This window comes from Mastigoproctus giganteus, unplaced genomic scaffold (genome assembly GCF_048544385.1).
Source record: "Mastigoproctus giganteus isolate SK-2022 unplaced genomic scaffold, ASM4854438v1 scaffold_15, whole genome shotgun sequence".
Taxonomy (NCBI): Eukaryota; Metazoa; Arthropoda; class Arachnida; order Uropygi; family Thelyphonidae; genus Mastigoproctus; species Mastigoproctus giganteus.
This window is the reverse complement of record NW_028328292.1, coordinates 8,510,427-8,527,313: the sequence shown is the minus strand read 5'-3', so window position 1 is coordinate 8,527,313 and position 16,887 is coordinate 8,510,427. Positions and strand designations below refer to the sequence as shown.

At 34.7% G+C, this 16,887-nt stretch overlaps 1 protein-coding gene across 1 annotated transcript in view; it reads right to left on the bottom strand.

Moving 5' to 3' along the window:
* Positions 1–16,887, bottom strand: part of LOC150074939 (ATP-binding cassette sub-family C member 5-like) — a gene marked incomplete at its 3' end in the record, with an annotated part of 377,014 nt that overhangs the window by 156,528 nt on the left and 203,599 nt on the right. Inside the window, 2 exon segments of the mRNA XM_090389388.1 lie at positions 8,541–8,873; positions 14,156–14,412. Coding sequence (XP_090245514.1) covers positions 8,541–8,873; positions 14,156–14,412 — 590 coding nt within the window.

The following is a 16,887-nucleotide window of genomic DNA, read 5'->3' as shown; positions in this document are numbered from 1 at the left end:
ACACTATTTTGGCAGGCTTTTGAATAGAGATGCATGCATAGAAGTAATGACATCTACAAAAAAAGTAGCAATGTGTTATCTAATATGCCATTTGAATGCGAATTAGCCTGGAATACACGGGTTGAAGGAGAGGAGGAAGAGAACTGATATCATACTAAACTCACTTCCTTGTATATTTTTTTTGATAATTAATATTTCAAAATATTATTATTAAAATATGTGACCATGGATTTGTGGTTGGAAAAAAAGAAATTTAAAACGAGAAGCAAAGTACTTCTAGTAGTGCAATCGTGGTCAATGAAAACGAACACAATATTGTCACACTTCAAAGTGAGGATGAACAATCGCAGCCTTTTGTTCCCCAAAAATCCAAAGTGAAAAAACAAGAACTAACTAATAAAATACCAAAACAAAAGTATAATGACAGTTATTTGAATTTCAGCTTTACATGCATTGGAAATAAATATGCTCCCAGATGCACAGTGTGTGTCGTATGTAATAAAATATTAGCAAACAGTTCTTTGGCTCCCTCTAAACTTGTATTTTCTAAGTGTTCCATGAATATGTTGTGAGATGAAAAGTGTTCCATGAATGTTGTGACATGAAAAGTGTTCCGTGACTAAAAAAGTTTGGGAAATGCTGTCCTAGATGATGGATTGGTTGCAGTGGTCCACAAAATTAGCCACTTAGGGCACTGCCTAAACACTATATCTTTAGCGTAGTGGTGGTGATGGAAGAAGATAAAAGACCTTGTATTATGCCACAAAAGTCAAACACAAGATGCATTACTTCACCACACATTGAATGCTGTGGCCCATGTAAAGAAACAGCCATGATGAGCAGTTCTTGCTTCACACATGAGCAGCGAAATCCACTGAAGTCAAAGGTGATGTTTTTGAGAATCTACTTTAACTATATGCACATACATATCTGTAAACACAGACTGTAACTTTTCTAAAGAAAAACAAATAAATAAAAAATCAAAAAAAAGTTTATCAGTTATGTTGTTGTTATTTTGTTTTTAGGAGCATTAGCAACTAAGGCCATATTGCTCCAGGGCTATGCGGTGGTCATTCCCTGACCTTTCCGCATCCTCCGTTTTGTTCCCCAAATTTGGTGGTCATGGGCTTGAATCCCAGTCTAATCAAGAAGCATGTGCTACGCACTGCTGCTCCTGCCCACCTGGCTATGGAGGCGCCTTCTATCAGTTATGATTATATATCTATTGTTATTTTTATTTTATATTGCTCATAACTGCTTTGTTTTTTTCCTAAGATTCAAATTCCACAGTCACAGTTCTGTAATTGTTCAGAATCAGACCCATGTTTATATGCACTTTTTAACTTAAAATTGCCTCAGAAATCAGGTCTTGAAGTTATGGCAAATCTTCGTGAATCATCCTGTATAAATATATTTCTATTTTTTGGCAGAAAATGTCTCACTAAAAATGTTATGTGAGAAGGCATAATGTCGAGATGCAAAACCCTCTGGCTCAAAATTAACTTTTTTTTTTTTTTTTTTGGTGAATGCACTACCATAAACATAGCTGCTAACTTTCAACTTTTAAAAAACTGGAGATTAGCTATTTGGAGGCAGGAGGAAAACAGGTTGTTTCTTTTGGCCAAAACAGGAGATTTTTTTCCAAAAAGCATGAACATATACCAAAACACAAGAGAAATACAAAATTATTTGAAAAAAGCAGATGTTTTAAAGTCCACACCTCACTAGAAATTAAATTTTACTAATAAAATACAGCCATAGGGTCTTTTATTTACCAATATAGTATGCTTATAAAAATTAGCTTACCTAACATTTTCTGTCTGTTTTCCTTTCTGTTCAGATTGTCTGTTAGACACAATTGATTATGATTGCTTCAAGGAAGGTACTGTAGGAAACTTTTACTTTTCACATGTTTAGAAATGCTGAGTCAGTTTTGTTTATAAAAATAGCAATGTTATTCAGACTTGGCTGTCAATAGTATTTCAGTAAAAGTATCAGGCAGATATAAAATTTTTTTTTTTTTTTAATAAAACCCCCAAACACAAAAGGTATTAGAAAGGTATCATCATTCTTAGTACCATGCACGGGTTGAAGGAGAGAGAGAGAGAGAGAGAGAGAGAGAGAGAGAGAGAGAGATAAAACTATCCAAATGGTAAGCTAAAATCAATCACATGGATATAAATAACATGTAAACCAGAACTAAACTGAAAACAGCATTGCTGAGTGGTGCTACTGAACAGTGGGCAGCCAAAAGCACCTTCCTGCCAGAAAATAACAGAGAAGTTTTATAAACAACACTTTACTGAACTTCAGTTGATTAGGACCCTGAAGCGAGTGGGCACTTCCTTTCCCATAACACTGCTGGGCAGTGAGTGCACAAATGCATAAAGTATATATTTTTGTAATGTGCAAGAAATGGTGCAGTGACCACTTTCATATATTTTTCACCTATTATAGCATTGAATGACCACAACGTTTTACTGCTCTGGACACAAGACACTTTCATCAGTACAAACAGCTACAGAAAATTAACATAGATATAAATTACTCATAGATACAAGGCAATAAACAGTCAGCTTTCAAAGTTTGTGTTGTCATAAATTGTAAATGCTTTGCACTATTTCCAGTTTGGCTGGCAATCCAGCTGTTTTCTTGTTAATTGCAGCATCAGTTAAAATTCAACTGAAATCAAAGAATACAGTAGGCAAGAACTGAATTTCAGTTGTTGGGAAATTGAACCGAAGAGCATTATTTTTTATTTTTAGCTGAGCTCTCCGGGGTACCCAAAGACCTGATAATGGACAACTCTTCCTGATGCTTCTAGAGTGGAGTGGATAGTGGGCAGCACTACTACAGGGGGAAGAACAGAGGGAGAGATACCAAAAAATACAGATTTCTATAGCAAACAATCACTGAGTGAACCACACTGTAGCAGGGTATTTAATTTAATGCTTCCAATAATCCAGCTGGGCAACTTGCTTTCTAGAATTCTGTTTAGAGCTAGCAAACTTTTGAATGCCATATAGAACATGCTTTGGTTTTAAGAATTCATGACTGAAAGTTACAAGCAACACGAGTTAGAAGTTGAAAATGCATGTTTTCTTTGAAAATAAATCTTTAATTAAAAGTTTTTCATAAACTTAAAATTCTTTTATTAATTTGTGTTGCTGTATAAATTTATAGAAGGTAACATCCCTGAGCCATACCGTATACATTCATTAAAAATGAAAACCTGCAGAATATACATATATTTTTTTTTGGCTAACTGAACAATTATGGCAAACTATTCTCAGGTGTTTGTCATGGACATATTCATTAACAAATTAAGAAAAAAATTATGATTTTAATGCAGTTTTAGTTTTACTATTTTTTGCAAAAAAGAAAAAGATGAAAAAAATTACATGTTTGAAAAAAAAAAGATGGAGAAACTCTATAGTTTCAACTCTAGTATGACAGCAAGTCAGAGAAGAAGTCAAATCAAGTCAAAGAAGGTGGATTCTCTGTTGTAAATCCAGAGAGCTAGCAGCTGTGCATGTGTTTCAAAAATTGAAGGCAGAATGCTTAGTTGATTATTGTGAAGGAATAAATTCAGAATGGATAACTTCACTGATATTGAAAAAGAAAAAAAAAAAAAAAACTGACATGGTTTCGACCTTTGATTTGACATGACAATTTTTCTCTTCTGAGAGACTGAACTTTTCCCATTCATGAATGGTATTTAGTGTTTTGGCACACTGGTAGACCCAAGTCTCATCACCAGTTATAATATATTCTAAAAGGTTAGGTTTTTTCAACATCTTTTCAAAAAAGTGAACAAATTTTATTCCCCCCACTCCCTCAGTTTTTAATCATTGCTGAGATTTTTCCGGACCAACTTGCCTCTTTCTCCCCATTTAGATATTTGATAAAAATCAATATAACAGTTTATCTGTCCATGTAAAAATCAATATGCCTGTCTATCTGTCCATGTAAAAATCAATATGCCTGTCTATCTGTCCATGTAAAAATCAATATGACTGTCTATCTATCTATCCATGTAAAAATCAATATTATCTGTTTATCTATCCATGTTCAATTCTGCTAATTTCCAATCCATCAACAATCATTTCCTTCATATCTGAGTAAATCCTTGATAATGCTCATAGATGGCCAAATCACTCATCTTCATTGTCCTGCCTTCTTTCAGCAAATCAGATTCCTATGGAGTTAGCCAAAACCTAGGCTATACACATTGGATTCCACTGAAGCTAAAAATGAAATTATGTAAATAAATGAAATAAAAGTAGTTTGTTTGTTTGTTATTTGGTTTTTGGAAGCATTAGCAACTAAGGCCATATTGCTCTGGGGATATGCGGTGGTCATTCCCTGACCTTTCTGCATCCTCCGTATTTGGTGGTCACGGGCTCGAACCCCGGTCTAATCAAGAACCGTGTGCTACGCACTGCTGCTCCTGCCCACCTGGCTATGGAGGCAGCCAATAATAAAAGTAGTAAATTAAATAAAACTGCTACTGGGACCAGAAATAGGTATTCATGAAGCATTCATTTCGTATGGCTACCTGTTTGTTCAGAACCCCTGATGAAGTAACAGAGAGATGGCCACATGGATGAATGTATTCTTCCATCCCCCCCTTTATCTGCTTTTCACCTCTCTTCTTTCTTTTTCCTTTCCCTTTGCCCTGTTATTTTATTTTTCTCTTTTATTTTCTTTATATTGCTGTTTACCCTAGTTATTTAAGATATAAGTTTATATGGGATTAGTATTTAATTCTTAAAAACCTAGGCAAACTGGTTGCCGCTAGCACACTAAATTGTTAGTCTCAAATGCCTGAAATGCAATCATGTTATAAATGCACCTGCAACTATAAAACAGATCCTAAATTACTTAGGACCCTGCCCTAATTTTTTTTTTTTTTTTTTTTTGTAGTTGTTGGCGCATCGGCTTCTGTGGCCATAATGCACCTCCCAAGGTTTTTTGCAGTACTTTGATCCAAGCCCGAGGCAGGATTCGAACCCGCGACCTTTGGGTTGCCAACCCTGCCCTAAATAACTAAGTTAAATAATATGTGTATAATGTTTAGTTGCTTAACAGCTTTAACAGTTGAACACTACATATCAATATCACCAACTTAAAAATCAAATGACATAATAAATGAGGTTAATTTGTTGTAGTAATAGAAAACATAACATAAGAAATAATAAATTATATATATATAATAGCTCATGGGCGAATAAAATGGAATTATTATATTACTGCATTATTTTTAACTTATAAACCATGTGCAATTGTTATTCATATTTTACACTAAATATACATATTTAGTATATTTAGTGTATATTAAACTAAATATATACTACATATACATACAAAAATTACACTAAATATACATTGTTGACGAGGTGGCACAGTGGTTAAGGTGATGGACTGCTAATCCACTGGGTTCGAATCCCATCCTCGTCGAGTAACTTTTTATCAAAATTGAGAGTAGGAGTGTGTTATAGGCCTAATGACTCTGATGAGTATAATAAGGAACTGTACAGGGAAATAGAGTGGGCCAGTAAATCAGAGAGTCTTATAATGGGAGATTTTGATTTCCCAGATACTGACTGGAATTTGTGGGTTGGTCACTCGCACACTAGCAGGGCTTTTGTGAATTTATTGGATGATTGTTTTCTACATCAGCATATTCGGGAGGCAACTAGAGGGAGTAATACTCTTGATCTGATTATCAGTAGTGATTCTTCATGCATTAAGAATCTGCAGATAAAGGAACCACTAAGTGGCAGTGATAACAGTGTGCTGAAGTGGGATTTACTCAAAGAAGTAACTACTATCAGGGGTAAAGGGAAGGGTTTTTGCTTTCGTACAGGTGAATACGTTGGTCTGAGACAGCATTTAAATTCTATACGGTGTTACCAACACCAAATTCAAAATGGGAAGAATTTATCTTGGAAGGTACTAGGCTTTTCATACCAACAAAGAAATATTGTTCAAGATTTAGGCCTAAATGGATGTCAGATGAACTAATTAGACATGTGACAGAGAAGAAAAATGCATAAATTAATGGGTGACATGGAAGCCTATGATAGATATATGCTGGTCTGTAACCAAATCACAAAGGAGGTTAGGCAGGCAAAGGCAGATTATGAGAAATCCTTGGCAAAGGATGCAAAGAAAAACAACAAAGAGTTCTTTATCTATGTAAACTCTAGAAGGAAAGGGATGAATCAGATTGGTCCACTGGATATTGATGGTTCAACTTTTGATGATCCTGCTCACGTGGCTAACAAACTAAATGAGTATTTTGCATCTACATTCACCCATGAGGAGTTATTCAGCGAGGGGAATGCCAGAGGTCAGTTAAACTCTGGCAGTGAGCTGGATGATTTTGTAATAACTGAGAGGAAAGTGGAGGAGAAATTGTTGAAGATAAACATAAAAAATGCACCCGGAGTGGACGGGATCTATCCAGTTATATTAAAGGAGGCAGCAAAGGGAGTAAACAAACCCTTAGCCATAATTATGAGAGCTTCTTTGGACTCAGGGGAGGTACCCATGAACTGGAGATGTGCAAATGCAACCACAATTCACAAAGGAGGATCAAAGGGCAACACAAGTAATTATAGACCTGTTAGTTTAACTTCTGTTCCAGGAAAATTAATGGAGGCACTGGTTAAAGAAGCACTGCAGGATCATCTAGACAAGACTTCAGTTATAGCTCGGACACAGCATGGTTTTGTTAAGGGGAAGTCTTGCCTGACCAATTTGATTGGATACTATGATGTGGTCACAAAGGAACTGGATGCAGGGAATAACTTTGATATCATATATTTGGATCTTAGAAATGCTTTTGATACTGTTGCACATGGAAGACTGCTGCACAAATTGGAGCAGTGTGGCATTGGAGGCAAATTGCTGCTATGGATAAAGGGATGGTTGAGTGGGAGAAGACAGAGTGGTAATCAATGGACACTGCTCATCGTGGACTAATGTTATTAGTGGAGTCCCTCAGGATTCAGTATTGGGTCCATTGTTGTTTTCTGTATTTATAAATAATATTGATGATAGTATATCAAGCTTAATGTCAAGTTTGCAGAAGATACGAAGGTTGGCAGGGTTGTTAAGGACAATAATGGCAGTACGCTGCTGCAACAGGATCTATAAAAGTTGAGCAGATGGGCTGAGAGGTGGCAAATGAAGTTTAACATTGACAAATGTAAAGTACAGTACTATGTATGGGAAGCAGCAACCCCAGAGTGACGTATCAACTCTGTGGTACTACACTGACAGTGGTAGAGAACGAAAAGGACTTGGGGGTAATTGTGCAAGCAGATATGAAGTTTACTGAATAGTGCAGACAGTCTTCAAGAGTAGCTCATAGTGTCTTGTCAATGATATACAGGAATTTTTCTAGCAGGGATAAGGAGGTGACTATCCCCTTATATAAGGCAATGGTCAGGCCACACCTTGAGTACTGTATACAGGTCTGGAGGCCTCATTTTAAGAAGGATGTAGAGCTGTTGGAATGAGTACAGAGAAGGGCAACAAGATTAGTGAATGGAACAAAGGGTTGCTCTTATGAAGAAAAGCTTAAATTTTGCAAATTACAGTGTCTGGAGACTAGGTGATCTTATTGAGGTGTATAAAGCCTTGAATCATTTGAGCATGCTCAATGCTGATGGAATTCTTCCTCTTGCTCAGAATAATCATTTGAGAGGGCATAAATTCAAACTGAGGAAAGACAGATGTAGGATAGATGTACAGAAGTTTGCCTTTAGCCAGCGGGTGGTTGGTTGGTGGAACAGACTTCCATCCTTTGTTGTGGAAGTTGATAGCCTAAATAAACTTAAGGCTGAGCTGGACAGGTACTTGGAACGAACAGAGGGGTGAAAAAAATGGCATTTTTTTTTTTGTTTTTTTTTTGGCTGATGCTGCATAAGTTTGCTTTCTTGCATCATATGCCTCTACTAATGCTAATGCTAATAGTTTCAACTTTTTTTAGCAGATATACCCCTCCTATCTCAAAATTACCAACTTAATTAGCCCTTTATATTTTTTCTGTTTTTAGTATTAATTAAAGATAATTATTTAATATTTATTTTCATGTGATAATAAAAACCTGTTAATTTATGAAGATAAAATTACATATAATACTCAATTTTAACTATTAAGTAGCTGTTAGCTAATCATTTGTTATTTTTCATTAGATATTAATTTTTTTTTTTTTTTCTCATTCATTCTGTATGGTTTCCATTGACTTTTTATTCATTCATATATTTTAGTATACTTCTACTTCTTTGAGTATACTGTCCTATACTTTTTTACATATGATAATCTCAATAATATCAAATTAATCTCCATGTAGAAATCCCTACATTCATCTCATCATGCAACTGTGCAATGGACAACTTAGTCACTGACAAAACTCAATTTCATGTTTGCTTATTGGAAAAATTAAGGGTCATAGGCTAGTAACTGATTAAGAATCCCACAGCTTTTCTACATACAAGTAAATGGTAAAGTAAATAAATCATATTAACCTTTTTAACATGCAAGTGTATATCCTTTAGTATTATTTCATAACCTTTCTTTACTCTTCTGGTATTTCCATTAGCTAAGTATCCATTTTGAGATGCTTCTGTTGCTTCTTTTTCTAGTTTAAGTAGTGGTTTCTCTTTATTGCAATCAAAAAGGCCATTACTAATATCTTGATTAGTTGCTTTCCAGGAATGCTGTTTTACAGATTTTTGGCAAGGAGTTTCTCCACGGCCTGCTTGCCAGCTGAGTGTAGCACCAGTTAGATGCAATGGACTATCAGTGTCTTTCAATTTTCCAGAAGAAAAGTTTTTTGCTTCACTGATTTGGATTATATTCTAAAATATAAATAGGAAAGGAAAGAAAAAACATAATTAAAGAATTTAGTTTTAAAAAAAAGAAAAAAAAGTAAAACACTGTGAATATTATACTTGAAAGAATTATTCTGTTTTTTTTTTTAATCAGCAGAAGTACAGAGGAAAAAAAACTGTGTTAAATCAAGTTCAATTAAAGACATTTTATACAAGACATGTAGGTGATGTGTTGTTATCTGGAACCATGTTTTAGACAGCTTACATAATTACCAACTGTATTTCAATAACTTCCATCAGCTTTAACACTAGAAAAAATTTACAGTTTACCTTTTATAAACATTTTATTAGGGGAAAAAAAATTTCCTCAATCAGCTGATGTACAGACACCCAGGGTGTCAAGTGCTATCACAATTTAGGGTAAAACGGCCTTATCAAGCAGGCTCATCTTTTTCTCCCCCTTCAGAATGTGAAAATAAGCTCAAGCATCAAAGGCTGAAAGTAAGTCTCTGTTATCGGAAGGACTAAAGTGTTCCCAACACAGAAAATGGACACAGAAATGTATACAATTGTCAAAATTATTTTTGCACATGAAATAGTTTGAATATTGTTATATAAATCAATCTGAACTGAATTTCTGGATATCAATGCCATCTCATATTCAGCTTCAGCAATTATTAAACTTTTTAACAGCATTTAGTAATGTCAATGTATATATTTTTCTTCATTTCACTGAGAGAAATTAAATTACTTTGTAATTAATACATATATGGATACAATAATTTAACTTGATAAATTCACAATCACTTCTCTTTATTGTAAGATATCATTTTTATGCAAGCAACTTTTTTAAGGCTTTTTCTTACTCATTTTTATAATTTATTCTACAATTTTTTTTAAATAAATAACATATAACTTTTTTTTTCTTTCATGTCCTCAAGAATTTCAATATATAAATATCAGTTGAATCTCTTAACTGAATTACTAGTATATTTCAAAGACCAAATTTATTAAATAAAAACTATTAACTATGAAAAGAGGAATTACCTCTATGATGACCTGTAGAACACTTCAATGCTAAATCTCTCTGTAGTTGTAATGAATGTAAAAATTATTTAAATGAATTCTTGCCATGCGAAGACAAAACTAATGGTCCAATGCATCTGGAATCAAAGGTCCAAGAATTCTAAACCCAACCACAAACACATCAAACCACCAACCAAAATCCACAAAATCCACAAACAAGACATAAGTCTGTACTTAAAAAAACTATTGCTAAATTAATATAAAAAATTATATATATATATACAGCGTGATTCACTACCAGTGCGACAAACTTGCAGGAGGTGTAGGAGACACAAAGACGAATCGGAATCACATAGCATTGCAGGGTCCAAAATGCCTTCATCATGCGGTAGAGGACGTTGAACGGGAGGTCACGTGAACAGCGATACGGCTGGAAGTCAGCATTTGCGAACCGTTTCTGTTGAAGAAACCAAATAGCAAAAGTCCTCCAGAGTGGATAATCCGCAGGCTCCAATGATTGGACGCATTGCAGATGGTATGAACTCATTTGGTTTGTTGACAGTATCCTCCATACAGTGGATTGGGAAATACCCAATCGTTGGCCTATCGCTCGAGTACTCGTACTCAGATTGCCTTCTGCAAGACATAGGACATTCTCCTCATTGTCTGGCATCCTTGTGGCTCTCTCTCGATTCATGGTACCTCTCGTGAAAGAACCAGTCTCACATAACCTTCTGTGCACACGTGCGAAAATCGTATGATGAGGAGCACACCTGTGCGGGAAACGTTCCTGGTATAAGCGCAGAGTGGCGCGCCCGTTATAGTCCGCAGCTCCATATGCGAGGTGCATGTCGGCCATTTCAACATTTGAATACTCGTCCATCCTACTGCCTCGGGAACCGGTTCGCAAATGCTGACTTCCAGCGGGATCGCTGTTCACGCGAACTCCCGTTCAACGTCCTCTACCGCAGACGAAGGCATTTCAGACCCTGCAATGCTATGTGATTCTCATTCGTCTTTGTGCCCCCCTACACCTCCTGCAAGTTTGTCGCACTGGCAGTGAATCACCCTGTATATATATATATATATACTTTTTTTTTTTTTTTTACTACTTTCCTGAAGCCAACTAGAGTCATGATCACAGGATAGTAAAACTGAAGTGCATGATGGAATTTACAGTAAAGAGATAATCTGTTATCTTGACAAATGCATGTGAAAGACCAAGTATCTGAGATTGGATAGGATGTAAGTTAACTGAATTTTGATGTAGTTTGATTTCAAGAGTTTCCACAATTAATAATTTAGTGTGATCATTTGGATATTAAGTATTTTTGCTTTGTTCAATAAAAAGGTGTGACCTTCATTAACCACGTGGAAGGCAAGTTCCAAAGAGGAAGTGCAGGAAGCAAGAACAGACACCAAATGTTGTTTTACTCTCATATGTAGTGCAAAATGCATAGATCCCTGGTATGAGAAATCACAGTCTTTTCAAGAAATATTGTAAACTAAATCTTTTCTGTGAAACATGAAAGAAGATTGTACTGACTGATTATTAAGAACGGCATGTAATTTCTTAGTGGATTTGGATACAATCTTGAATTCTGTCTTTAAAAAGTCTGTCGAACTGTTTGTATCATTGTTCCAAGGAAATAAAATATTTTTTTATGTTATTATTGTTGGTTGGTGTGTTATTATGTACCCTGTTTTTTGCTTGTATCCTTATATTATTTATAATTGGCGGGGGATAACCTCTATTTAGAAATCTGTTAGTTAATGTTTGTATTTCTGTATTTAGGGCTGACTCGGATGTGGAATACTTGTACACACTGAGAAACTGATTTAAGATAATGGACTATAAGTAAAAGGATGGTAACTGTTTTAGTGTAGAAACATACCTGTATTAGTGGATTTTCTATATATGTTAAACTGAATATTGTTCATAACTCAAGTGAGTATATCACATAAAAGGAATTTCAAAAATACAGTCCTAAATATTTAAAAAATTTAACAATCTTGTTTCAGTATCTTCAGTTTCTAAAGTAAAGCTTAACCTTGAATGAATATTATTAAAGGTATACAGAATCTCTGGTATGGTTCCCGAATCTGTGATGCAAAGTACATCATCAAGATATCTTCCATAGCAGGTGACATGCGAAAGGAAAGGTGTTAAATGTATTTTTTCGATGTAGACAAGATAAATTTCTGCTAATAAACCACTCAAATTCAACCCCATGGGTAAACTGAAAAACTGTTTGTAAACTTTATTTTGGAAAGTAATATAATTGGCTTCAATTAAAAGTTTGCTTAAATTGAAGATAGCCGTAATAGGAAGTTTGGCATGATTAATAGGAAAGGAGTTACTGTTTAACATGTCTCAAACAATGTCTAGGGTATATTTGACATTCACATTAGTATATAAAGAAATGACATCTAAAGAAAATAAATTGTCATCATCATTAAGTATTCTATCTTTTAGATTATTAAATAGCATACAGCAAGTCCCCGACTTACATAATCCCGAGTTACGCAAATTCGGACTTATGTGATTTTTTTTTCACTCAGATATTTTTTATTTTTTTTTAAAGGATTGTGAAATTTAAAGCAGTAAAAAAAAAAAAAAAGCAATCAATAACGACTAACACGGCATGAACAAATTGCACAAATGAGATACAGAATAACAAGTTTATGAAGTTTAAAAAATAGGAATGAAGAGAAGATTCTGAAAATTTATTCATGTTTTTTATATGACTGATGATTTCAGTGAAGGGGACACACATTTCACCATAATACCGCAAAATCCCAAAGAATTCCAGCTATCAGCATTATCGCAAATGCAATAAAATCGAGTGTACTACCCATTTATAATGAATTGCACTAACAGAAAAGCCCAATAAACCAGAAACTACAAATTGTCTTTATTGTTTTATGGTAATGACCTCCAGAAATGTGCTCCAGAAAATGTGAGCTCACGTGAGGTGATAATAGTGTGTTTCCGCCTTAGCTCCATGAAGTTCTTTACAGAAAATTTCATTTTGACCGTTATCATGGTTCTGACTAAGAGAATAAGTGACAGTGGTACTAGTAAATCTACCAAGAAAAGCAAAGCGATCAATTTGGACCAGAAAATTAAAATAATAAGATATGTGAAAATGGTCAAACATTAACAAGTATTGCACGGAATTTAGATTTGTCAGTGTCAACAGTGAACACAATAATAAAGGACAAAGGCAGAATATGAGAAGCGGTGAAGTCAGGGGTGGGCCATTCCGAGGGTGAAAAGGGTGCACTGCCTCAGGTGCCACATTCCCTGGGAATGCCCCTGGATGAAGGGATCCGCACCAATGAAGTCAACTATAATAAGGCTACGAAATACATATCAGTTTTCACAATACAATAACATGCGTTTTTCCTTCCTTTTATGTTTTCTTTTGTTATATGCCAATTTCTTATTCACCACTGTCCCCCAGATAAAGTTTTTAATTGAACTAATTAAAAATATATAACTAATACATAAAAAATAGATATATAAAAAATTTATTTAAAAATATATAACTAACTTTTTTCATTCTTCTGAGGATATTATGTGGTTTTTATAATTTTGGCATATCAGGTATATAGTAGCAATATTTTATTAGTCATTCCTGAGTTACGAAAAACTTGACTTACGTAAGAAGTCCTGGAACGTATCTCTTACGTATGTCGGGGACTTACTGTATTCTGGTTTTTTTTAACTATGATGCACTATTTAATAATCTAAGATAGAATTCTTGAAATCAAACTACATCAAAATTCAGTTAACATATGTTGCCCCTATCCAATCTCAGATGCTTGGTCTTTCACATGCATGCACCAAGATAACAAATGATCTCTTTACTATAAATTCCATCATGTACTTTGCATTTTTACTATCCTGTGATCATGACGCTAGTCAAAAAGCTGTGTCAGCTGAAGGAAAGTAAAAAAAATTGTTAATATTATTTTATGCTAAGATTAATGCCTTCTTTCACTCATGGATTTTGGTTGGTGGTTTGATGTGTTTGGGATCAGGTTTAGGATTCTTGGACCTTTGATTCCAGATGCAATGGCTCATTAGTTTTGTCTTAGAGTAGAAAAATTTGTTTAAATTATTTTTACATTCATTACAACTATGGAGAGAATTAGCATTGAAGTGTTCCACAGAACATCATAGAGGTAATACCTCTTTTCATAGTTAATGATATATAACATAGAACCTACCGAGCAAAGGCAGCTCTGCCATCTATTAATTAAATAAAAACACATACCTGCATCCTATGGAATGAAACTTTGGCTTCAGCAATGGCTTTTACAGCATAAGGCAGTGTTCCAATTGAGAACTGGAGGGCTGAGAACACAGTGAAAACTGTGAAGGCACGCGGGGCAGTGAGAGGATGTCCACTCAGTGTGTGACCAAGAAATGTAGCAACTGCTGCCATTATTACAATGTTCGGTGAAATGGTAGAAGCCAAACTCTGCAGAAACATACCTTTCTGAAGAACATTTTTCTCTTTCTCCCTTACATCTGAAACAAAAAAGCAGAAAAAAATCAGTTATTTGCTTCTGGTAGGAATCTCTATTCACATCAGGAAACAGATTCAGTGGGCTGTTCCTAATGTTACAAGGTAGAATATCCTGATTAGACCTGATGACAGGATTCAATATGGAATCGAGAAACATTTGCCAATTTTGAAATAGTTATATTGTGTGGGAGTTTTAAGATAATCAATGTAGTACTTGTTACACAGTAAAATTCACTTCATATCAATTCATGTGGTTTAATTAGTATATTCATATTTAATTAATATATTACAATCAACTATGTTATGTCCTCTTAACACATTAAGAGTCTATACTACTCTTTTAAGCCAATAATAAAAAAAAGCTTTGGTATTAAAATTATTTTAACACTAAATTGTTACTGAGATCAACTAATTTCTAAAATAACCTCATTTTTAAGTTATGTTACATATTTTATAAAGTGACTGTAAAGCTGTATAAAAGATACCTGTCAATATATGTGAAAGGAAGAGAAATCAATATTATGGACATATTATATATTAGTGTTTGTAAATTATTAAAGGAAGCAAAACATGATACACTTTCTTACAAAATTCATCATAGTAATTATCAAATAAGTTTTTAATTTGCATTATGTAAAGTAAATAGTGAAATAGTGAATGGTTTTTTTAACAATGGATATCACAAACATACAAGGGCTGTTCAAGAAAGAGTAAGATTTTTCTTTTTTTAAATAGATAAAATGCTTACTTTAGAAACTGTCACTTATTTATACTGTTCTAATTTGTTTAGCTTAAAAAACAAGTGAGATTTTAGCCTATTACTGTTAGTTACTTCCAGTGTCTATCTTTCAGGAAGATTCTGTTTTGACTATTACACAGAAGTTGTAGGCTTAGAGCTATGTATTAGCAAAACCTTGAATCCATAATCTACAGTAAAACTACTTAGAAAGCTTGGAAAATCATCATAGATGTAGAAAAATACTTTGAGGAAAGAAATGTGGAATATTTTTCCAGAAATGAAGTAAGGGGGTGATTTGCTATGGTTACCTACTTAAGTTAAAGAACTATATCTGGTATACTGCATGAGTATTGTACTTTTTTATTTTTTTATGAAGAAAGAAATAAAATGAAATATCTATAACTGGTAACATAGACAATTTTTATTTATCTGATTTGCTATTGTATTCATGGTGGTTACTGTTCGGGTGAAATTTTGTCACCAACTGCCTCCCAGTTTTTTATTGATCATATTAACTTAAAAGCTAAAGGCCAAGCAACTAGGTAATTATTATTATATGCTGCACCAGTCAAAAAAGAATTTTAAGTACCCTGAGAGTTAGAGAGAGAGAGAGAGAGAGAGAGAGAGAGAGAGAGAGAGAGAGAGAGAGAGAGAGAGAAGAATGATGATGATATCCAGCTCAGGACCCTGGGTGTTTATTGTTGTTATTTGGTTTTTAGGAGCATTAGCAACTAAGGCCATATTGCTCCGGGGATATGCGGTGGTCATTCCCTGACCTTTCCGCATCCTCCGTATTTGGTGGTGACGGGCTCGAAACCCGGTCTAATCAAGAAGCGTGTGCTACGCACTGCTGCTCCTTCCCACCTGGCTACGGAGGCGCAACCCTGGGTGTGCCAAGCCATACTCACCAGATGTGAGCCCCTGGGGTTGATTTCTGATGTCACATTCATACTGTTTCATATACTAGTAAGATTACTGTCACAATTGACTACACCAAGAAGCTGACTCTTCTTCTGTCTGTGCAAGCATGACTGCTAATTAAGCTCATTTTGAAGTTGCCTCCCACCCACATTCATTATGGATATAAACAGAACAATACACAAAAATGAAGCTTTGAATGAGATTAAAAATGTTGGTTTTACAGCTGGCGGCACCACTATCCTGTCATGGAGGACACACAGTTGAAGAAAAGTGACAGACACAAGGTGTTAAAAGATGCACATGGCAATACTACTACAACAATCAATTGCTTTTGCTGGTTCAAAGAGTTTAAAGAAGATCTATTTTAACAGGGGAAATGACAGACACAGAACACTGTCACCAAAAACTACTACTATTACAGCAAAATACTGTTCAATGTTATTCACTCTTATGCATATAATAAGAAACAACAATGTTGAGGATTAAAGTTTGGTTGTTCCCTATTGATTTCAGTTCAGCTTCTATCAAGGCATTTCTAGACCAAGTTGTAAATAGTGTTACCTAATATTTGTGGCTTTCAATGTAATTTTATTTAGGTATGAATAATATGGGGGGTCTTAGAGACAAAAATGTTCCTTTGTGCTTTCTTAGGTGTTTTGCAGCATGCAACTTCATAGCTTCAACATACAGCTGCCAATGGATACAGAGCACTTTTGCTTCAGCGGTAAAATGACCACATTTATCAGTTTGACTGGGGTAGTAATGGTTTCAAAGAGCTTTTCTGGTGTCCTGAAGGCTAAGACATTACATTTGTACC